General features: G+C 52.8%; 1 protein-coding gene across 1 annotated transcript; it reads right to left on the reverse strand.

Moving 5' to 3' along the window:
- Nucleotides 1-1928: 1928 nt before the first annotated feature.
- On the reverse strand, nt 1929-20210 carry ITGA2B (integrin subunit alpha 2b; the record flags this gene model as incomplete). The annotated part of the gene is made up of 30 exons (XM_080713152.1): nt 19990-20210; nt 16788-16909; nt 16605-16702; nt 16338-16503; nt 15999-16048; nt 15879-15924; nt 15657-15785; nt 15285-15332; nt 15106-15149; nt 14886-14939; nt 14722-14774; nt 14318-14529; nt 12483-12665; nt 12220-12265; nt 12018-12122; nt 11881-11936; nt 11642-11793; nt 11342-11467; nt 9893-9960; nt 9621-9768; nt 8353-8445; nt 7396-7475; nt 7059-7139; nt 6571-6667; nt 6325-6477; nt 6078-6200; nt 5343-5456; nt 5042-5143; nt 4724-4840; nt 1929-1985 (listed from the first exon to the last, which is right to left on the reverse strand). Exons 1-30 carry the CDS (start codon nt 20175-20177, stop codon nt 1929-1931), a joined length of 3111 nt encoding a protein of 1036 aa, XP_080569278.1. The 5' UTR covers nt 20178-20210.
- Between the last annotated feature and the right edge of the window lie 3336 nt (nt 20211-23546).

The raw sequence follows: 23546 nt of genomic DNA on the forward strand, positions 1-23546 counted from the left end.
CAGCCTTATTCTTATGTAACCAATTTTTTGGAACCTAAGCACAGGATTTAGCATTCATCCTTGGTGAATTTCATCTTGTTGGTTTCAACCCAACTTCACAATCTGTCAAGGCTGCCTGGAATCTGCTTCAGTCACCCATTGTATTAGCGCTCCCCACGAGCACCGCCCGCCAGGAGCCATCTGCAGGGTGGAAGTGGGTTACCCTGCCTCATTCAGCGAGCCTACTACAGTGCCAGGCAGCCAGGGCCACAATGGAGCCTTAGAGCATCCCGTGAAGATCTCCTTTGGCCTTATCAGAACTCTTCAGCTCCAAACCCAGGTCTCTATGATCCAGCTCACATTTCTGGCTTGTCTAGAAGGACCGATGCCAACCTCTCTGCTGGATCCAGATAAGTCGTCTGGGGCCATTCGCTTGTAATAGGAAGGGTGGAGGGGATTTGGCTGGTCTCCAATAATCACGGCTTAATCTTTTCTTAAATGTTCACAGTTGCCCATCTAGAAACCTGTCCTGGAACTGGCCAGGCATGGATGTCAAATTACTTATTTATTTATTTATTTTAGAATTTACCACTTACCCCTCTGAGTAAAATTAAATATTGGAGCCAGGCGTGGTGGCGCACGCCTGTAATCCCAGCGCTTGGGAGGCCGAGACAGGCGGATCGCACAGGTTCAAAGCCAGCCTCAGCTACTTAGTGAGGCTCTCAGCAACTTAGTGAGACCCTGTTTACAAATAAAATATAAAAAAGGTCTGGGAGTATATCCCCAGGTAGAAGAGCCCCTGAGTTCCACCCCCAGTACCACACACAAAAAAATTAAATATTAGCAGGTCTCCTGAGGTAAGTCAATGGCTCACCCCACCATTTAGCCTCAAGACCAAAGTTCAAGCTGTGCTCACAAGGTGTGCTGCTGGCTGCCCCCTCTAGGACCTGCCTCCTGGACCCCTCGCCCTCCTGCCTCCAGTCACCGGGATGGAACCCAGATACTGAGCTACAACATTTTTTATTTTGAATCCCAGCTTCACTAAGTTGCCCAGACTGGCCTCAAAGTTGCAGTCCTCCTTCCTTGGCCTCCTGAGTCTTTGGGATTGCAGGTGTGCATCACCTCCCCTGGCTCCTTCTCTCTCACTCATAGCACCAACCTCTACTGACCGTGAATTCATTACATATTATTTTTGCAGTAGTGGGGACTGAACTTAGGGGCATTCTACCTCCAAGCTACACTCCTAGCCCTATTTTTTTTTTTATTATTTTTATTTTGAAATAAGGTCTCACTAAGTTGTGGAGGGCCTACATTGATGAGACTGGCCACAAACCGGCAAGCCTCCCAAGTACTGGGATTACAAGCATGTGCCACCATACCGGCTTCAGCCCTGTTTCTAAATACAATAATAATAATAACAACAACAACAACAACAATAATAATAATAATAATAATAATAATAAAGGGCTGGGGTGTAGCTCAAAGGCAAAATGCCTTGGGTCAATCCCCAGTACCCCCACTACCCACACAATGTCAGCGCTCCCTCCCCCCCCGCAGATCCCCCTGACTGCCTCCGTGTGACCGGAAGCCCTGCCAGCCCCCCCCCCCCGCACAGCGGCCACCCCTACTCTCTATTCCCTGAGAGTAATTTTCCATCTTCGCGCTGGCAGAGACCCTCTCTGCTCAAACTTCTGCCAGCCCTGGTTTCAAGTCCAAACATCCCTTCAGTCCCTTCTCCTCTTCTGACTCCAAGAGACAGCACACTGGGTTTGGGGGTCATTGTCTTTATTAAGCAGTAGGAAAGGGGGTGTCCCCACTCTACGGGAGGGGAAGGACACCAGGAAGCCCCCATGGAGCTGCTGGCGACTAGCTGGAGATGAGGCCACGCAGACAGCTCCCAGCCCTCCTGCCCGAGCTGAGCCAGCTCCAGCTCGCCTCGCTCTCCCTCTTCACTCCTCCTCCTCGTCTTCTTCCAGGGGTGGCCGGTTTCGCTTGAAGAAGCCAGCCTGCGGGTCAGGATATGGAGATGATGCTTAGCCCTGGGCACCGTAAGGAAGTGTGCCAGGAGCCAGCCCGCCCAGGTCCTCTCCAGATCCCGGCACAGAACAGGCCCCGCTGCACGCTCTGGAGGCCTTTGCCTATTGAGGGATAATGCATATGACGCACGCTACAAATGTGTGTGTGTGTGTGTGTGTGTGTGTGTGTGTGTGTGTGTGTGTGTTACTGGGATTGAACCCAGGGGCATTCTACCTCTGAGCTCAGGCTCTCCCTGGGTTGATGAGAGTCTCACTACTTGCTGACGCTGTCCTTGAACCTGCAATCCTCCTGTCTCAGTCTCCCAAGTGTTGAGATTACAAGCATGAGTCACCATGTCTGGCTCAAATAGTTGGGTTTTGTTGTTGTTTGTTTTTGATACTGGGGATTGAACCCAGGAGCATTCTACCTCTGAGCTATACTCCCAGCCCTCTCTATTTTATTTTTGTTTTAAAATAGGGTCTCCCTAAGTTGATGAGAGTCTCACTACTTGCTGAGCTTGTCCTCAAACCTATAATCCTACTATCTCAGCCTCCCGAGTATTAGAATTTCAAGCACGCTCCACCACACCCAGCTAGATTTTTTGGGGGGCTTTTCTCTTTTCTTTCTCCTTTCTTTCTTTTTCAATACTAGGGATCCAATGCAAGGCTTCACACACGCCAAGCAAGTAAGTGCTATACCCTGAGCCACACCCTGCTGGAAAGCAAACCCAGGGCTTCTGCCTCTGAGCTACACCCTCAGTTCTATTCTTTATAAATTTACTTTGGCCGGGGGTGGTGGCTCGTGATTTTAATCCCCGCGCTTGGGAGGCTGAGACAGGAGGATCGCGCGGGTTCGAAGCCAGCCTCAGCTACTTAGTGAGGCTCTCAGCAACTTAGTGAGACCCTGTTTCCAAATAAAGTATAAAATAGGTCTGGGAGTATAGCCCAGAGGTAGAAAGCCTTTGGGTTCCACCCCGAGTACCACCAAAAAAAAATTAAAAAATGAAATAAAAATAAAAATTTATTTTGAAGCCTGGCGTGGTGGCGCACGCTTGTAATCCCAGCGCTTGGGAGGCTTAGACAGGAGGATCACACAGGTTCGAAGCCAGCCTCAGCTACTTAGTGAGGCTCTCAGAAACTTAGTGAGACCCTGTTTCCAAATAAAGTATAAAATAGGTCTGGGAGTATAGCCCAGAGGTAGAAAGCCTTTGGGTTCCACCCCCAGTACCACCAAAAAAATAAAAAAATGAAAAAAAAATTTATTTTGAAGCCTGGTGTGGTGGCGCACGCTTGTAATCCCAGCGCTTGGGAGGCTGAGACAGGAGGATCGCGCGGGTTCGAAGCCAGCCTCAGCTACTTAGTGAGGCTCTCAGCAACTTAGTGAGACCCTGTTTCCAAATGAAAATATAAAATAGATATGGGAGTGTAGCTCAGAGGTAGAAGGCCCCTGAGTTCCATCCCCCGTACTACCAAAATAAATAAATTAATTAATTAAAAATAAATAAAAATTTTATTTTGAGGTTCACGGTTCGCCGACAGCCTCAGCTACTTGAGAGGCCCTTTGCAACTCAGTGAGACTCTGTTTCTTTTTTTTTTTTTTTTTTTTTTTTGCGGGTCTGGGGATGGAACCCAAGGGCATTCTACCTCCGAGCTACACCCCCTGCCCTATTTTTTTAAATTCTTTATTTTGAAACAGGGTCTCACTAAGTTGCAGAGGGCCTCACTAAGTAACTGAGGCTGGCCATGAACTGTGATCTTCTGGTCTCAGCCTCCCGAATGCTGGGATTACAAGTGTGCGCCACCACGCCCGGCTGAGACCCTGTTTCAAAAATAAAAAGACTAAAAAATAAGGCTGGGGATGTAGCTTGGAGGTAGAATGCCCCTGGGCTCCATCTTCAGTACCACACACACAAAAATTATTTGAAATAAGGGCTCCCTAGGTTGATGAACATCTCACTACTTGCCGAGGCTATCCTCCAACCTGCGATCCTCCTGTCTCAGCTTCCTAAGTACTGGGATTACTAGCGTGCGCCACCTCACCAGGCTCTGATTTTTTTGCTTGAGCACTGAAGTTTATGACTCAAACACATGATGAGATGTATTTGATTATTATAGGTCTACTGTGGTTTTCCCTAAGCGTGCCATGTCTTCCCAGGGCTTGAGCACTGTTCTCTGGGTACAGAGCAGCGAGTGACCCTCCACAGCCTCTTAAGGGGCCAGGTCAGGGTCTGGTCCAAAGCCTGTGTCCCCACCTTGCTCAGGGTGAAGACAGTTGGAGGAGGTGGACCTCTTCACAGCATTCAGGACCTCAGGGTGGGATTCATTCCCTGTGACTCGTCCTCGCAGGGGTGTAAGGGTCTCAAGGCCTTAGGGATTTCAATTGCCGCCCCTTCCAAAGGGTGTGTGTGCCCTGGAAGAGGTCCTCTGGAGAATGACATTGGGTGTGTGTGGGGGGCAGTGAGGACTGAACCAGGGGAACTCTATCTCTGAGCTACATCCCCAGCCATATATATCATTTTGAATTTTGTTTTTAGGCAGCATCTTGGCAGGCTGCTGAGGTGGAGGTGAACCTTTGCTCCTTCTGTCCCCACCTCCCCAGTACTGGAATCACAGCCCCGCATCACCACGCCTGGCCAGGCGACATTCCAGTAGCGCTGTACAAGGAGGGCGCATGGCTCCGGCCTCCTAGCTGGTGCACCCCTAGGAACTCGCCATCCGTCATGCCTCACCTTCCACATGGCCAGGACCAGCAGGGTGAGCAGCAGCAGGCCACCCAGCGCGCCCACCAGCACCCACCAGATGGGAACGGCCCTCTCCTCCAAGGCCCGAAACAGCTGTGTCTGCACCTGGGAGGCAAACCCGGGCGTCTGCTCAGACCCTTGACACCCTTCTTTCAAAAGACTCAGCCCTGGCGCCTGTGACCCCAGCCAAGCCCCTGCCTCCCTGTACCACCCCTCAGCTCCAGGGAGGCCGCGCCCCATGCCGGCTGGCACCGACACAGGGAGGCCAGGGGTCGTGGGGGCCGCGGTCCCCACGGTCCCCCTCACCAGAGCGTCTCCGCTGGGCAGGCTGCGCGCAGGCACGGCGTAGGGAAGGGAGGACACGTTGAACCAAGCGTGCGACTGAAACACGAACTGATCCAGCGGCCTCTGCAGGGGGCGGGGGCGAAAGCCACATGCAGGAGCCACAGGAGGCCTGTGGGTGGCAGGGAGCCAACCCCCAGACTCCCCGCGGGGAAGACCGGTCCCTAGCTTAGTCCCGCCCCTTACCCTGTCCCCCAATCCTTGCCTTCTCACCGTCCCCTGAAGCCCCGCCCCGTTAAGCCCCGCCCACCGCGTCGGGCCCCACCTGGCGGAGGCCGGGCAGCCACAGGAAAGCCAGCACCGTGACTATGGCCCGCTGCCCCCGAGCCATCTCCTGCATCTCACACTGCACCACAGTACAGGGCGCCGAGTCGCAGCTCTGAGGGGACAGGTCATCAGTCCCAGCCCCTCCTGGCCCATGATACCCCGTCACCCTAAGGACCCAACACAGAGAGGCCAGCGGGGTGGGGACGCTCGCCTTCCCTGGGAAGGTACTTGGATTAGAGCTCTGGATGTCCCTACATCATGCGCTCCATAGCCCCCGAAATGTAAAGACGGGATGGAAGGGGCGGGTCAGCGTGTAGCATCCAGTACCCAGAATTTTCATTTTCTTTTTCTTTCTTTATTTTTGGCATTACTGGGGATGGAACCCAGGGGCATTCTACCTCCGAGCTACACCCCAGCCCTATTTTTTATTCTTTATTTGGAAACAGGGTCTCACTGAGTTACAAAGTGCAACTCAGCTGAGGCTGTCTGCGAACTGCGATCCTCCTGTCTTCACCTCTCAAATGCTGGGATTACAAGCGTGCGCCACCATGTCCAGCTAGCTAGTACCCAGAATTTCAGTAACCGTGCCTTGGCGTTTTTAAAAATGCAAGCGTCCGCGCATCCCCAGCCCACCCCAGAGCCCGGCCCAGCGTCGTCTGTAGGCCCACTTGGAGCCTGCGGGACCCCCACGGCGCTCCTGCCTCCCAAGCCTGTGGCTCCTGGGCCTGCTCACCACCAGAACCGGCTCCCGCTCCTCGGGCTCCTGGGGCCCTGGCAGGAAGGCCTGCCTGCGGTCCCGCTTGTGATGCGCCGGCTGGGTGGGGGAGGGGCTGGGGGTGGGCAGCCTCCAGTCCAGCTGGGGAGGCAAGGACACAGTCAATTCCCCCCCCCCTGCCCCCGCAGACTGCATCCGCACCCCGGGAGGCATCCTGGTTGCTGGTCTGGGGATACCTGCCCAGCTTCCATCCCCCAGCTCTCACCTTGAGGGGGTTGGGGGAGGGCTGTGGGGAGCACTGAAGGCCGCCCTGGGACTGTATATCCAGGATGTAGAGCAGGTCGGATGGCTGGGACTGGCTGGGCAGGTGGATGCTGAGGCGGAGGCCACTCACCGTACCAGGGCCATTATTGTGGAGCTGAGGGTGTAGGGACAGCAGGATGGCGGTGGTCAGCTCCACTCCCAGCTCCTAGGACCTTGCACTCCCGCTGGGCCCCGAGGCTCCTCCTACCTCATAGGTGTGCTCCACCTTGGGGAGCCAGCTGGCTGAGCCATTCTGTTCCCTGTCATCTTCTTCTGCCACCACCAGAGAGGCCGGGAAGGAGTTCCTGCAGGTGGCCAGGCCTCCAGAGTCAGTTGGATTCCCTGAAGGGCCCAGGGCCCCCACTTTTTATTTACTTTTTGTGTGTGTGTGGTACTGGGGATTAAACCCAGGGATTGTATCTTCAAGCCACATCCCCAGCCCTATTTTTTATTCTTTACTTTGCAGAGGGCCACACTAAGTAGCTGAGGCTAGCCGGGGACCTTCGATCCTCCTGTCGCAGCCTTCCAAGTACTGGGATGACAAGCGTGCGCCACCACGCCTGGCTTAAACTTTACTTATTTTCTGGTGTTTTGTTTTCGCATGGCTGCGGGTGGAGCCCAGAGTCTGACACATGCCGGGCTACAGCCCAGCCCCTGCCCTGCCCCGGAGTGCCTTCCCCACTCCTGGTCACTCACCCGCGCAGCTCCACTCTGGCCTCTGCCAGGACTGGCACATTTAGTGGCACAACCTGGCTGTTCGGATTCTGGCTGTTCTTGCTGGAGGGGAGGGTGAGAAGAGGCAGGTGAGGGACACCAGCCCAGGGACTCTCCGAGGTGGAGCGCCAATTTCACAAACAGTGTGGGGTGCTGAAGTTAGACCTGGGCAGGCCTCCTGCTAAGGCTCCGAGGCCAGAAACAAGCTTTGGAGGAAGGAAGGGAGCAGGAAGGTGTGCGGCGTAGGCACCATCCGAGACCGTTCAGCAAGGAGGGGGCAAGGTGGGGCGGGGGTGCTCCCAGCCCCCCAGCCCAGTACCTCTTCATCTGCAGCTGGAAGGACACGTACTCTCCGGCCTCTTCCAGGTTCTCCACACCTACCAACATGGTGATTCCTATCTGGGAGACGAGGGGCCCAAGTCACTGCCCAGATGCCCGCTCTGGGCAGCCCTGCCCCGAGTGGGGTCTCCAGTCCACCCCCTCCCCAGGCTACCGTTGTTGTTGTTCTTTCTCGGTCCTGGTGGTTGAGTCCAGGCATTCTGCCACCAAACTACGCGTCCCCAGTCCTTCCTATTTTTGCAGTACTGGGGATGGAACCCAGGGGCATTCTACCTTCCACCTACACACACCCCCAGCCCTATTTTTTATTCTTTATTTTGGAAGAGGGTCTCATGAAGTTGCAGAGGGCCTCACTAAGTAGCTGGGACTGGCCACAAACCTGCGATCCTCCTGTCTCAGCCTCCCAACTACTGGGATTATAAGCGTGGGTGCATGCCGGGCATGATGGCGCCTGCCTGTAATCCCAGCATTCAGGAGGCTGGGACTGGAGGATTGCGGTTTGCGGACAGCCTTAGCTACTTAGTGAGGCCCTCCACAACTCAGTGAGACCCTGTTTCAAAATAAAGAATAAAAAATTGGGCAGGGGGTGTAGCTCGGAGGTCAAATGACCCTAGGTTCCATTCCCAGACCGCCCCCCCCCAAAAAAAAAAAATGTGTGCGCTACAACGCCCAGCTTCCTTTCTATTTTTTGAGACAGGGCCTTGCTAAGTGGCCCAGGCTGGCCTCAAATCTGTGATCCTCCTGCTCAGCCTCCCAAGTGCTGGGCATGTGCCACAGTATCCAGCTCTCCATCATCTTCATCCTGTCTACTGGGAGAGAGAAAATCACACCCAGGAACATGCAGCTAGGGAGTGTGAGACCAGGATTCCAACCCAGGGTACCTGACTTCAAACCCAGGGGCCCTGCCTGGCTGTCCCCAGCATGCCGGAGGCCTCACCCTGCTGCCCTTCTTCATGGGGTTGCCCAGCTCACACAGCACCACCTTGGTCTCGTTCTCCTTCTTCTGGTTGCAGATGAGCCTCTCGAAGCCCTTCAGGGAGAGGCGGGAGGCAGAGGTGGGTTACAGAGCAGCGCAAGTCTGCAAGAGACTGGTGTGGCCGGGTGGGGAGGGGGCTCTTTTGGGCTGGGGTGTCAAGAGACTACTATGACTATTTTCTGCATTGCTGGGCCCATTATTATTATTATTATTATTATTATTATTATTATTTATTTTATTTTTTGGTGGTACTGGGGTTCCTGGAAGCCCTTCTTCCTCCGGGGTACACTCCCAGATCTAATTTTACATTTTTATTTGGAAACAGGGTCTCCTAAGCCAGCATGGCTGGCTTCGAACCTGCGCAATCCTCCTGTCTCTGCCTCCCAAGAGCGGGGATTACAAGCATGTGCCACCACGCCCAGCACCTTTATTATTTTTTAATGAAAACAGACCCTAGTCCTATTTTGTATTCTTTACTTTGAAACAGAGTTTCACTAAATTGTGGAGGGCCTCAATTAGCAGCTGAGGCTGTCTGGAAACCTGCAATCCTCAGTTCTCACCCTCCCAAGTACTGGGATTACAAGCGTGCACCACCACACCCAGCTATTATCTTTTTTAATTTTTTTTTTTTTTTTTTTGGCAGTACTGGGGATGGAACCCAGGGACATTGTACCTCTGAGCTACACTCCCAGCTCTATTTTTTTAGTCTTTTTATTGTTTGAAACAGGGTCTGGCCAAGTTGCAAAGGCCCTCAATAAGTAGCTGAGGCTATCCATGAACCATGATCCTCTAGTCTCCACCTCCTGAATTCTGGGATTACAAGGATTGCATGCACCGCCACGCCCGGCCTATGATTTTAATTTTGAAAAAAAAAAAAAAAAAAAAAAACAACCCACAGAATATGGGTAGGGTATATCCCAATCATTCTACACTACATCAGCACAAAAGAAAAAACAAATAGACGCCTGTGTAAGTGCCTGCCAACATTGCAGGGAAAGATGGGAAGGAAATCCAGCAAATGTTGACAGAGGTTCCTGTTAGCATTTGGTGCCTGAGCCTTTTGGGGCGTTTTATAATAGAGTTCTTCCATTTGTGCCATTAGCAAGTACTCCTCTTCCAAATATATTTTTAAAAATTGACATCTCTTACAGCAAAGCATAAGAGAAGTGGGAGGTCTTGTGTGGGAGTCGGGAGTCAAGGCTGTGGTGCTCGCCCAGGGTGGAGCTCACCTCCATGTTGCTGAGGGCCCGCATGTAGTGCGCGCCCGGGGGCAGGTGCACGGCCAGCTCTGCCTCGTAGGCCCCCTCGCCCTCGTTGGTTGCGTTCATCTGCAGCTCCAGCATGTTATCAGCCCCGATTAGGAGAGGGGCGCCCACGCTGCATTGGGAAAGAGGTGAAGCCAGACAGGCTGGGGAGAAAAGGCCTGGGAGGAGGGGGCCCAGATGGGGAGCGGGGCTTGTGGGCAGAGAGGGGCAGGGCAGGAGAGCGGGGACTCCCTTACACTCTGGCAGCGAGCTGAAGCTGGGGCACGCACAGGTCATCCTCCCCACAGTCCAGGATGATGCGAGTCTAGAGGGGACACATCAGGGTGCATGGGTAAGCTGGAGGTCCACGAGGCTTGGGGGTCCTATCAGGGTTAGGAAGACAACGGGCTTGGGTTCCCCTTAAGTTAGAGAATAAGCAGACTGGAGGCTGAGAAGTGTGGAGAAGATACCAAGGTGTTGTGTGTGTGTGTGTGTGTGTGTGTGTGTGTGTGGTACTGAGGATAGAACCCAGAAGCATTCTGCCTCCGAGCTACACCCCCAGCCCTATTTTTTATTCTTTATTTTATTTTATTGCGGGTCTGGGGATAGAACCCAGGGGCATTTGACCTCCAAGCTACACCTTCTGTTCTATTTTTTATTCTTTATTTTGAAATGGGGTCTCACTGAGTTGCAAAGGGCCTCACTAAGTAGCTGAGGCTGTCCATGAACCGTGATCCTCTTGTCTCAGCCTCCCAAATGCTGGGACTACAAGTGTGTGCTACCACGCCCAGTACCAAGTTTCTGGAGCATTTTGTAGTTCTGGAGATGAAACCCAGGGGCATTCTACCTCTGAGTTACACCTCAGCCTTATTTATTTATTTATTTATTTATTTATTTATTTATTTATTTTGGTGGTACTAGGGGTGGAACCCAGGGGTTTTCTACCTCCGGGCTATACTCCCAGACCCATTTTTATATTATATTTGGAAACAGGGTCTCACTAAGTTGCTGAGAATCTCACTAAGTAGGTGAGGCTGGCTTCAAACCTGTGTGATCCTCCTGTCTCAGCCTCCCAAGTGCAGGGATTACTTGAAACAAGTTCTCACTAAGTTGTGGAGGGCCTCACTATGTAGCTGAGGCCAGCCATGAAACTGATCCTCCTGTCTCAGCCTCCTAAGCACTGGGATTACAAGAGTGTGCCACCATGCCCGGCTAGAAACCAAGGTTTGGGGGTTGATACAAAAGTTTGGGATAATGTTAGGGTTTGGGTGGTGATATCAGATTTGTTAAGTTTACATCAGAGTTTAGAAGACATGGATATTTTAGGGTTTTTTGTTTAGGATTTAAAGTTGACATCAAGCCCGGCGTGGTGGTGCATACTTGTAATCCCAGTGCTTGGGAGACTGAGACAGGAGGATCACACAGGTTCAAAGCCAGCCTCAGCTACTTAGTGAGGTCCTTAGCAACTTAGTGAGACCTTGTTTCCAAATAAAATATATAAAAATATGTCTGAGAGTATAGTCCAGAGGTAGAAAAGCCCCTGGGTTCCACTCCCAGTACCATATATAAAATATAAAAAAATATAAAAAAAAATAAAGTTGACATCAAGGTTTTGGGGTTCACATCACAAATTGTGTCCTAGTTTTAACCCTGACTTTCTGTCAAAGGTCTTGCAGCTCCCTTGCTCACCCTCCGCTGGTCCCCACCTGCTCCTGGACGTGGGTGTCTCCATGTAGCACCAGGGTGGGGGCTTCTCCAGCCTCCTTGGGTGGCAGGGACACGTTGAGGCTCAGCACGATGGGGCTCAGCTTGTCCCGGAAGTCGGCCTCGTCCTACGAAGGCGGCAAGCTTGGGTCCAGCCTACCCTTCCCTGGCCAGTAGGGTACCTGTCCCACTGACCACCCCCGGGACCCACAGCACCCGTTCCAGCACCCCAGAACTAGATGAATGAGCCTCAGGGGCGAGCTCTGCACACCCAGCCCTGTCCATCCCCAGCCTGGGCATACGCGAAGGAAGGCCGTGGTGGTGTGGCAGACGGGTCTCTGCTTTCCTCCCAGGTCCAGGCTCAGGGTGACGCCTGCCTGCTGAGAGCCCAGCAGTAGCACCCGCCGGCCCTGGCGGGGCTTCTGCCGGTCCAGCTGCAGCTCGGCATTCACATCTGGCAGGGCAAGCAGGAAGGGTCAGGAGCGTCCTGGTCAGATTCTGGGGGCACCCTGCCTCCCTCCACGCCCTCTGCGCCACTCACGCAGTTTTTGAGGGATGTTGTGCCCGGTGGCTCCCACACACATCTGGATGTTAAAGCTGCAAAAACATGAGTGGGTTCAGGGTCTGGGGCCTCTCGGGGTCCTGGATCCCACCTGGCCCCGCCCTGAGCCTCCTCACCAGCTCACTGGCGTCTTGGTCTCCTCCAGGACACAGTTCTTCACAGCAGGATTCAGCGAGTCTTGCACCAGCAGCTGGACAGTGGCCCTCACCACCGGCTGGGCCCTGATGGGGTCAAGTAGCCCGGCCATTGTGCCTCCTCCTGGCCCAGCCTCTCTGATGGCCTGGGCCTTCCCCACCTCACCCCGGAACCAGTGCTCACCTGTATACAACCACCTTGCTGGCCTCGTGAGCACCCACCAGCAGGTCTGCAGACATTGGGGGAGGGTCAGAGGGCACGGGTCTTCATCTAATCCTCCCAGAGACTCCTCACCAGCCCACTGGAGGTCTGGCCTGCCCTCCACCCCCGCCCACACCCCTGCCATACAGACAGATCAGAGCCCGCTGTGGCTTCTGAGCGCTGTATCTGTCAAACTTCCAGCAAGTGCCCAAAGGCCTCTGTCTGGCTGGGGGCATCCAGGGTACCTGGGTATCCGTTGTCATCAACATCTACAGCACCTCGCAGGGAGAAGCCAAAGGCAGAGCCTGTGGGGAAGGGGCTGTCCAGGACCTGGGAGGGGCGCGAGCCCAGCCCCTCACTGTGACCCAGGAACACCAGCACTTGGCCCCGACCACTGGCACCCCCGTAGGGGGCGGCCACTGCAACATCTGGAGGAGTGACAGAGAAGTGTGTCACTCCGTGACCCCAGGGACTCTGTAAAACTCTCCTGGGAGGTTTCTCTGGGCAGACCCCAGGAGACCAGGTGAAAGCCATGGGGCCTGGGGTAGCACTGCCCTCTGGGAGTTCCTAAATATCTGGAACGGTACCTTCATCTCTAACTCCACGGTCAAAATCTGCATCTAGGTGGTCATCTTGTGTCATTAAGGCAAGCACATCCTAACTGGTGTCCGTTAACTCTCCTGTCCACTCTCAACTCAGCAGCAGCCAGCTTTCTCTCCCTCTTTTTTTTTTGTGTGTGTGTATGTGTGTGTGTGTGTGTGTGTGTGTGTGTGTGTGTGTGGTACTGGGGGTGGAACCCAGAGGCTTTTCTACCTCCGGGCTATACTCCCAGATCTATTTTTTTTTTTTTTTTTGCGAGTCTGGGGATGGAACCCAGGGGCATTTGACCTCCGAGCTACATCCCCTGCCCTATTTTTTATTCTTTATTTTGAAACAGGGTCTCACTAAGTTGCAAGGGCCTCACTTAGTAGCTGAGGCTGTCCACGAACTGCAATCCTCCAGTCTCAGCCTCCCAAATGCTGGGATTACAAGCGTGCACCACCGTGCCTGGCTCCTAGACCTATTTTTATATTTTATTTGGAATATGAGGATCTCACTAAGTTGCTGAGAGCCTCACTAAGTATCTGAGGCTGGCTTCAAACCTGTGTGATCCTCCTGTCTCAGCCTCCCAAGCGTGGGGATTACAAGCGTGCGCCACCACGCCCGGCTTTTCTCTTTTTTCTTGATTGAACACAGAGACATTCTACCTCTGAGCTACACCCTCGGCCCTTTTTATTTCATTTTTTGCTTTGAAACAGAGTCTTGTACCAGGTTGCTGAGAGTTTTACTACATTGATCAGGCTGTCCTTGAACCTGTGACTCTCCTGTCAGCCTCCCAAGTACTGGGATTACATCATGCCTGGCTCCTTCCTTCCTTCTTTCCATACTGGGGAGTCAACCCAGGGACATTCTAAGCTACACCCCAGCCTTATTTATTTATTTATTTTATTTTTTATACCAGGGATTGAATCCAGGGGCAGTCTACCTCCTAGCTACATCCCCAGCTTTATTTTATTATTTTCTTTTGTGTGTGTGTGTGTGTGTGTGTGGTGCTGGGGATTGAACCCAGGGGCATTTTACCTCCGAGCTATACCCCCAGCCCTATTTTTTATTCTTGATTTTGAAACAGGGAGTCACTAAGTGCTGAGGGCCTACGTAGCTGAGGCTGACTGTAAACCTGCGATCCTTCTTTCTCAGCCTCCCAAGTATTGAGATTACAAGCGTTCACCACTACGCCAGGATTTTTTTTTTGAAACAGGGTCTTGCTGAGTTGCTAAAGGTCTTACTAAGTTGCTGGGACTGGCCTTGAACGATCCTCCTGTCTTACCCTGTCAAATACTGGGATTACAGGCGTCATCACAGGCCCTGCTATAGCAGCCAGGTTTCTAACCCTCATCTAGGATGGGGGGGTGTCAGGGGGTGGGGGTGTCCTGTCTCTGGCTGAGCCCCTCCTGGCTTCTGCTGCCCACAGACCAGGACTGACTTTTGGCTGTGCCTATTAACACCCTCTGTAGCAGGTGGGGTTCTTCTCTTTCCTTACCATTGTAGCCATCTCGATTGAGGTCGCCCAGGGGTGCAATGGCGGAACCAAATCTCCCATAGAGCTGTGTGCCAGTCAGCAGGAGGCTGGGGGCACCGAGGGCGTGGGAGCCCCGGGGTTGCAGGAACAGGTACACACGCCCCACCTCCGCCAGCTTGCGGTCAGCCCGGCTCTCCATGTACAAAGGGGCGCCCACTAGCAGGTCATGCCTCCTGCGGGCCAGATGCCTGGTTAGGTGGGGCTGGGCTAGGGGAATTCGGGGGAGGAGGGCCAAATCGCCCTTCCCTCACTCTTCTCTCCGGGTAGTCACTGCAGAGAGGGAGCTGGGAAAGGAAGGGGGTAGCTTCTGCCTCTGGTAATCGGGGACCCAAACTGGATAGGGGTGGGGCGCTCCCCCTTCTCACCCATCCCCGTTGACGTCCGTGACCGCCACAGAGTGCCCAAAATATGAAGCCATCTGCAAGGGGAGGATCACTTTAGTTCTTGCCTGGAGACTCACAACCCTCTGTTAGACATCTGCCCTTCTATCCCATAAAATATTCGGGTGTCTCAGTTCCCCGGCCCCCACCTGCTCTCCATGCAGCCGGTGCAGCGTCTGGTAGTGGGTGTCCAAAATCTCTACCTGCGTGGGGAACCCAAGTGCTTTACTTTTGCTTCCTCCAAAACCTCCAGCTCCCAGAGAGAAAGGGCGGTGGTTGGGGGGTTCAGGGAGGTTGTCAGTTGAGGACTGGGGTCGCAGACCTCGGGAACATGGAGTGACAGGGCGGGGCGGGGAGGGGGGAACTCACCGCTCCCAAGGTCCAGCTCCAAGTGGGGGCACCAAAGATATACTCTGGAGAAGAGCCAAGCTCAGCAAAAGAGATCCTGAGAACCGGCCCATCCCGCCCCCGACCGCGCACCCAGTGGAGTTCCAGGAGGTGCGTCTCCCCGGGGCTCCCTAGCCCTCGCCTCCACGTGGGTGCCTTGCCTGTTGTGCTCAGATCCCCGTCGAACTCGCCCACCGCCACTGAGTACCCTAAGATCACAGCACAAAACAGGGTTTTGGGAGTGTGTAGGAGGGATAGAGCCCGAGGGTGAGGAAGGAGGGCACTCAGAAGCCACCCACGTCCAACCCTGCCTTGTGCAGAAAGAATCTGAAGCAGTCCAGAGACCCAGACCCGCTGGGCTAAGGCGGAAGAGGGAGTGGGGTGCTAGTGGGCCCGGCAAATTGTGCAGTGGCCGCAGGAGCAGAGGGGGTGCTGCCTGGGCGGGGCTATCCAGCTAGGATTGGCTGGACCAGCTGGGGTGGGCGGTGACTTTTAGGATGGCGGGAAGCCTGGCATGGGCGCGCCCGGGTTACCCCGGTAGCCGTCGAAGTATTCTAGTTTGCTGGAGTCGTAGGTAAAGCTCTGGGTGGGAACGTGCCACAGAAGGGTGCCCGGACGGTAACTCGAGATGATGTCGGCAACAGGAGCCCGCACTAGGAGACCTAGGGGATAAAGGACAGGAGGTGTCGGGAACCGGGCGCCTGGGGTCTCCCCAGGCTGCGAAAAGGGAGGGAATTGTACCGCTGGGCACGTACCTAAGAAAAAATAGCCGCCAGGGGCTCCAAGCACCAGCTCCCCATCCTGAAAGGAAAGCCCGGGAGGTGAGAAGGGGCTGGGTTCGGGGCCGCCCCGCGCCTATTTTGCGCTCTACTTGCCTGGGTGACCACGGAGCTGAAGCCCGCTTCGCAGTACCGCCGGTCTCCGTCTAAAGGAGGCGAGGGGAAGGGCTCAGCACCCGGGCGGCGCTCAAGGGCAAGTCACACAGGGGCGGGGCCGGGAGGGGAGGGGCGGGGCCGGGAGGATGAGGGGCGGGGCCTCGGCGGCTGTGGGGCGGGGCCTCGGCGGCTGAGGGGCAGGGCCTGGAGGGCGGGGCGGGCCGAGAGCTGGGCCGATGCTGATGGAAAGCAGGGCGTGGGGCGTTGGGGGAGGTGTCAGGTTGAGGGCGGAGCTACATCTCAACGAGTAGGTGGAGCCAAACGAAGGACCGCGCTTACTGAAATAATTTGCTACGTAAACCCGGCTCATGGTATTGCCCCGACAGGGCGAGTACTCCGTGCGGCCTCGGCTTTCGAGTTGAGCCAGGTAGCAGCCACCTACAGGCGTCTTCTCCGCCTCCTCCGTCTTTTCTAGAGCGTTCCAGTGCTGCCAGGGGGCGCAAGCCTGAAGCAGGGACACAGGAGAGTGGGGAGGCGCGCGACGCTGGCTCCCCCCACGTGTCCCTGGCCCCCTACTGCCCCCTGTATCCTGCCCGGAGCACCCACCACAATGACGTCCTTCCAGCTGACCACTGACGCTCCAAGTCCTTGCCGCGCCTTGAAGGTCTGGAACGTTTGGGAGCCAGTGTTTCTGGTCTCATCGCCTAGGGGTACGAGAAGGGGCAGCGCTACCGCCTGGCCTTTCAAGTCCCTCTGGCCTCTTCCTTTCCTCCCATGCCTGCGACTTACTTAGATCGAAGGACAGTGGGGTACACTGGCCGCCCTCGGCCTTCCAGGGGCACAGGAACACGCCGCCAGTCTCCTCCTGGCCTGGGCCCAGGGTCCGCGGGGCCCCCACCACGACGGACACGCTGCGTGGGAAAGCCGCATGAGCTCGGCGCCCGACCTGGGGGCAGTGTCGGGAAGGCGGCGTGGCATGGCACCTCCTATTCTCTCCGCCACCTCATCGAGGCCAACCTCTTCATTTAGTTAAGCAGTGAAATGGACTCTCAGATGATTCATGCACCTATAGTGATCCGGTTGGCCGGGACTGAGACCATCTGTACTGACTTGAACTTTTTTAGGGAGTTGATATCCTTTTTTTTTTTTTTTTATGCGGGTCTGGGGATGGAACCCAGGGGCATTCGACCTCCAAGCTACACCCCCTGCCCTATTTTTTATTCTTTATTTTGAAACCGGGTCTCACTGAGTTGCACAGGGCCTAAGTAGCTGAGGCTGTCTGCGAACCACGATCATCCGGTCTCAGCCTCTCGATTGTTGAGATTACAAGCGTGCGCCACCATGCCTGGCTAGGGAGTTGATATTCTTGCTGAAGAAGACCTCCTAAGCTCTATTCACAGTCCCTATCTTTCCCCTCCCCAAAAAAACCTGGGGTTCACATGCTGCCTAGAATGCTCTATTTAGACTTTTCCTAGAGCCCCCCTTTTTGTGGTGCTGGGGATTGAACCCAGTAGCATTTTACCTCTGAGCTATACTATACCCCTAGTCCAATTCTATTTATTTATTTCATCTGTCTATTTAGTGGTACTGGGGATTGAATCCTGGGGCATTCTACCTCTGAGCTATACCTCTAGCCCTTCTTCTTCTTCTTCTTCTTCTTCTTCTTCTTCTTCTTCTTCTTCTTATTATTATTATTATTATTATTATTATTTTGCAGTACTGGGGATGGGACCCAGGGTCAGTCTACCTTCGAGCTACACTTCCAGCCCTATTTTTTATTCTTTATTTTGAATCAAGGTCTCACTAAGTTGCAGAGGGCCTGAGTAGCTGAGGCTGGCTTTGAACCTGCAATCCTCCTGTCGGAGTCTCCCAAGTACTGGGGTTACAAGTGTGTACCACCAGATCTAGCTATATACCCCTTCGTGAGAGTTGGTTCTAACGGTGAATGGTGAGGGAAGGTGACAGAGCCGAGAAGCCCAGCCTGTCTAGGTTTAAATCAATGTTTTGCCTTATATAAAACATGGGAATACCAACCAATCAGTGCTGTCAGAAATAAATGTAATAGCCGGGTGTGGTGGTGCATGCTTGTAATTCCAGCATTCGGGAGGCAGAGATGGGAGGATGGTGGTTCTTGGACAGCCTCAGCTACTTAGCGAGGCCCTTTGCAACTCAGTGAGACCCTGTTTCAAAAATAAAAGACTAAAAAATAGGGCTGGGGGTGTAGCTCGGAGGTACATTGCCCCTGGATTCTATCTCTGGCATAAAAAAGAAAGAAAGAAAAAATAAGGAAAGAAACAAAGAAAGAGAGAAAGGAAGGAAGGAAGGAAGGAAGGAAGGAAGGAAGGAAGGAAGGAAGGTAGGTAATATATGATGCCACGTGTGGTGGCACATGCCTGTATTCCTAGAATGTGGGAGGCTGAGACAGGAGGATCACAGGTTCCAAGACAGCCTCAGCAAGTAGTGAGACCCTCATTAACCTAGTGGGACTGTTGTTTCCAAATAAAAAGTAAAATTGGGCTGGGGGATGTAACGCTAAGATAGAATGCTTCTGGGTTCCATCCCCAGTATCACACACAAAAAAAAAGAAAGAAAGAAAGAAAGAAAGAAAGAAAGAAAGAAAGAAAGAAAGAAAGAAAGAAAGGGAAATAAATGTAATATAGATATGAGGGATATTTAGCATAGCCCCGGCCAAGTGCTTTTGAAAAAAAAAGCACACTTCTCATTGATTGGTCATTGGATGAGAGCCATCTTGGGAAGGGGACTTGACTTTTGGTGAAGTGGCTCTCTTCAGCAGAGGAAATCCACCAAGTGGCTGCTACTTGGAATATATCTTCCTTTACCAGTACCCAAAGCTGGGCATCTCAGTGTCTCTCACAAGAAGTCACACAGCCCAGGCATGTAGCTCAGTGGTGGAGCGCTTGCTAGCATGCTTAAGGTCCTGGGTTCAATCCCCAGAATAGTTAAATAAACAACAAACAAACAAACAAATAAATAAATATTTCTTGAGCTGGGCACGAGGGCACTTACCTGTAATCTTAGTACTTGAGAAGCTGAGACAGGAGGACTGCAGGTTTGAGACCAGACTGCGACTTAGTGAGACTCAGCAAATCAATAAGGTCTCACTCAGGGTCTAAGTGAAACCCTGTTTTTTTTTTTTTTTTTTTTTTTTTTGGTGGTACTGGGGTTCCTGGAAGCCCTTCTCCCTCCGGGCTACACTCCCAGACCTATTTTATATTTTTTTATTTGGAAACAGGGTCTCTTAAGCCAGCAAGGCTGGCTCCAAACCAGGGCGATCCTCCTGTCTCCGCCTCCCAAGCGCGGGGATTACAAGCGTGCGCCACCACGCCCGGCAAAGTGAGACCCTGTTTTGAAATAAAAAATAAAATAGGAATGGAGTGCCCCTGGGTTCAATCTCAAGTACCAAAAATAAGTAAGTAAGTAAATAAATAAATAAATAAAACAAAGGAGTCAGGCAGGGTCACACAGCTAGAGTGAACCAGGATGCTAACCTTGTCAGTCTGATTCCAAAGCCCGATGGATGCCAATCATTAATGATCTAATGATCGACTGCTTCTTTTCAAATATAATCCAAATTCTCTAATTTAGATGGGGATGAGGGAAATGGAGTAGAAAAGCAAGGTGGGGTGGGTTATGGTTATAGTTTATGAATCCAGTTAGGATGTGGCTCCTCTGTGTGGCTCCTCTGTGTGTTTTGAAGGGGTGAGGACACAGTGAGCCCCAGCACTGACAGAAAGCCAGGGCCAGCTCTTGTTCCCTTTGTTCTGGCTGCTGTCGCAGGGCTGCCTCCACTGGTGCCCTTCCCAACACCACCCCTGAACCCCCCGCCCCGCCATTCCTGGCAGCTCAACCCGAATCGAGTCCGGATCCACCTTGCTCGATCGCCACCGCACAGGGGGAGCTACAGGCGGCCATGGGGTCCTCTCCCTCTCTCTCTCTCTCTTTCCATGCCCCCCCCCCCCGCCCGGCTCACCTCCCGTGGCTGTCCTTGTGGAAGTCTACTGAAAATCCAAAGTGGCTGCCATTGGGGCCTGTATAGATGGCGAGCTGCACTGGGTCCAGGTTCAAGGCCCAGGCTGGAGGGGCAGCACTAGGTCCTAAGAGCAGCAGTGTCCACTCCAGAAGCCAAAGGGCGTGCAGTGGACACAAAGTTGTGGCCATCTTTCTTCTCCCACAAGCTCCTCCACAGGAATGGGCCAGCTCGCTCCCCTTCCCTCTAGTTCCCACCACAGGAAGTCTTCCCTTATCAAACTAGAACCTAGAGTAACTTCAAAGGGCTAGAGCCCCTAGATCATATAATCTCTGGGACTGCCGGAAGGGGGTGTGGCCAGCCTGGGAGTGGTGCTTATGAGTGAAAGCCGTGACTTCTGCCTTTCCCTGGGGGCAGTTTATCACCAAGTCTTCTTGTTGCTGTCTCCCAACTACATCTCTAGAATGTTCACCCCATCCCCACAACCATCGTGCAGGTCCAGCTAGCTGACCCAACTGCCTGGGACACGCCACTGTGAGTTAGCCCATCTGCACCCTCCACCCCAGCCACGCCTCTACAGCTCCTCTCTTCTCCGTCCCGCTCCGCTGCTGTGGCACTTTGTGACTTGGCCAGAGGTGGGGGAAGTGAGGAAGCTGCTGCCCCCGATAAGACCCGGGGCTGCCATCCTTTTGGACAAGGCACTTAACCACTTCCTCCTCGGGTTCTGGGCAGCTTTAGCCAGCCATATTGGTATAGCAGCTTGCTTGGTCCTCCTCTATTTTGAGCCAAGTCCCAATGTGACCACAGCAGTGTGGCCGGGGCTGGGAAGAGGTGGTGAGTGGGTCTTGGCCTAAAGAGAAGGGGAAGAAGTGGGGCCATTACAGGTATCATGGCTTACCATCCGAGACAGTGCACCAGTGGCAGATGTTCATTACTTCTTGGATAACTGTCCCCCCCACACACACACTGGGAATTGAACCCCCAGAGGCATCCTATCTCTGAGCTACACCCCCAGCACTATTTTATTTTTATTTTGAAACAGGGTCTTGCTAGGCTGATGAATCTCACTACTTGCTGAGGCTGTCTTCAAACCTGGGATGCTCCTGTCTCAGGCTCTCAAGTACTGGGATCATAATCACAGGTGTTCGCCATTACCCCTGGTGTAGCTCTGGTGACAGAACTCTTAAACAGCCATCAAGACTTGATTCTCCACCTCCCAAATGGTGGGATTACAAGTGTGCGCCACCACGCCTGGCTCTTTTAATTTTTTATTATCTTTTTTTGTGAGTGTGTGGTACTGGAGGTGGAACCCAGGGGCTTTCTACCTCTGGGCTATGCTCCCAGACCTATTTTATACTTTATTTGGAAACAGGGTCTCACTAAATTGCTGAGCGCCTCATTAAGTAGCTGAGGCTGGCTTTGAACCTGCGTGATTGTCCTGTTTCAGCCTCCCAAGCACAGGGATTACAAGTGTGCGCCACCAGGCCTGGCTTTTTTTTTTTTTTTTTTTTGGTGGTACTGGAGGTGGAACCCAGGGGCTTTTCTACCTCTGGACTACATTCCCAAACCTATTTTATACTTTATTTGGAAACAGCGTCTCACTAAATTGCTGAGAGCCACACCGAGTAGCTGAGCTGGCTTTGAACCTGTGCAATCCTCCTGTCTCAACCTCCCAAATGCTGGGATTACAAGCGTGCGCCACCACGCCCGGCCTGCTTTTTTACTTTTTAAACAGGGTCTAAATTGCAGAGGGCCTAAATAGCTGAGGCTGGCCACGAACTTCCAATCCTCCTGTCTAGGCCCCCAAATACTGGGATTACAAGCGTGCACCACCACACTTGGCTTCTATTCTTTTTTTTTTTTTTTCAGTACTGGGGATTGAGCCCAGGGGCATTCTACATCTGAGCTACACCCCCAGGCTTTTGTTTATTCTTTTATTTTGAAACAGTCTAAGTAGCTGAGGCTGGCTGCAACCTGTAATCCTCCTGTTTCAACTTCCTAAATACTGGGATTACAGGTGTGCACTACTATACCCAGCTCATGTAGCCCAATATTAATTCACATTTCACTCAAGTTTTCAATGTACTTACTCAGCCCAAGGCTGGGAGATGTGAAGAGATAGAAAGATAACCACCAAAGATCTAAAACTTAGTCCAGAGGGAGTTAAGACATGAACATACATAACAGCAGGGACAGCAAGCATGCCTCGAAAACAACAGATTAGGGAAGAATGCCCTCATGACAGTCCTGTGAAAGAGGTGCTATCATGATATTTTTATGACTTTTTTTTGGGGGGTACTGGGGATTGAACCCAGGGACATTCTACCTGAGTTACCCCCAAACACATACACTTTTTTTTTTTTTTGGGTGGTACTGGGGTTCCTGGAAGCCCTTCTACTTCCGGGCTACACTCCCAGACCTATTTTTACATTTTTATTTGGAAACAGGGTCTCCTAAGCCAGCGCACACGGCTGGCTTCGAACCTGCGCGATCCTCCTGTCTCTGTCTCCCAAGCGCGGGGATTATAAGCGTGCGCCACCACGCCTGGCCAACACATACACTTTTTAAAAATTTGTCTTGCTAAATTGCTGAGCCTGGCCTTCAACCTTCCATCAATCCTCCTATCTCAGCCTCCTGAGTAATGGGATTACAGGTATGCATCCCCGCACCTGGCTGTTTGGCCATTTTATTAATACAAAATCTGTGTTGCTAGGTGCGGGAGTACACACCTGTAATCCCAGTACTTGGGAGGCTGAGACAGAAAGATTGTAGGTTCAAGACCAGCCTCAGCAATTTAGTGAGACCCTATTTAAAAAAAAAAAAAATAAGATGAGCATGGTGGCACATGGCTGTAATCCCAGCACCTGGGAGGCTAAGATAAGAGGATCGCAGGTTCAAGGACAGCTTCAGCAACTAAGTGAGGCCCTCAGCAACTTAGTGAAACCCTTTTTTCCAAATAAAGTATAAAATAGGTCTGGGAGTGTAGCCTGGAGGTAGAAAAGCCCCAGGGTTCCACCCCCAGTACCCCCCCAAAAGCATGATGGGCTTTTAGGCAAAGGGAAGAGTGAAAGAACAGAGAGGTCAGCAGGAAGGAGGGCAGTGGACTCAATAGTGTCTACAGACTTGGACTGGGATGCCAGGGCACAAGTTACTGGAGGTCTTTGAATGCCAAGTTAGGGAATTAGAACTTTAAACCAGAGGGGGTGGGGATCTTTAAGTCAGGAAATAAGAGATTCAAGGGTCCAATTGTACTCGTTTGGGAGATTACACTGGCTGCCTATGGATGGAAGGAACTGGAGGATTTAGTGGGAAGACCAGATGGTAGAAATTGCCATCCTCTGGGCTACAGGCGATGACGCCTGGAGTGGGGTACTACTGGTGCCAAGAACAAGAGGAAGCAGAGCTTACAGAATCATTACTGGATGTGGCAGGGAAGCGTCAAAGGTAATTTGTTTATTTAATTAATTTATTTTTGCGGAACTGGGGATTGTCCTCAGGGGCATTTTACCTCTGAGTTATACCCCCAGCCCTATTTATTCTTTATTTGCAAACAGGGTCTC

This window comes from Muscardinus avellanarius (genome assembly GCF_963383645.1).
Source record: "Muscardinus avellanarius genome assembly, chromosome: 16".
NCBI classification, from domain to species: Eukaryota; Metazoa; Chordata; class Mammalia; order Rodentia; family Gliridae; genus Muscardinus; species Muscardinus avellanarius.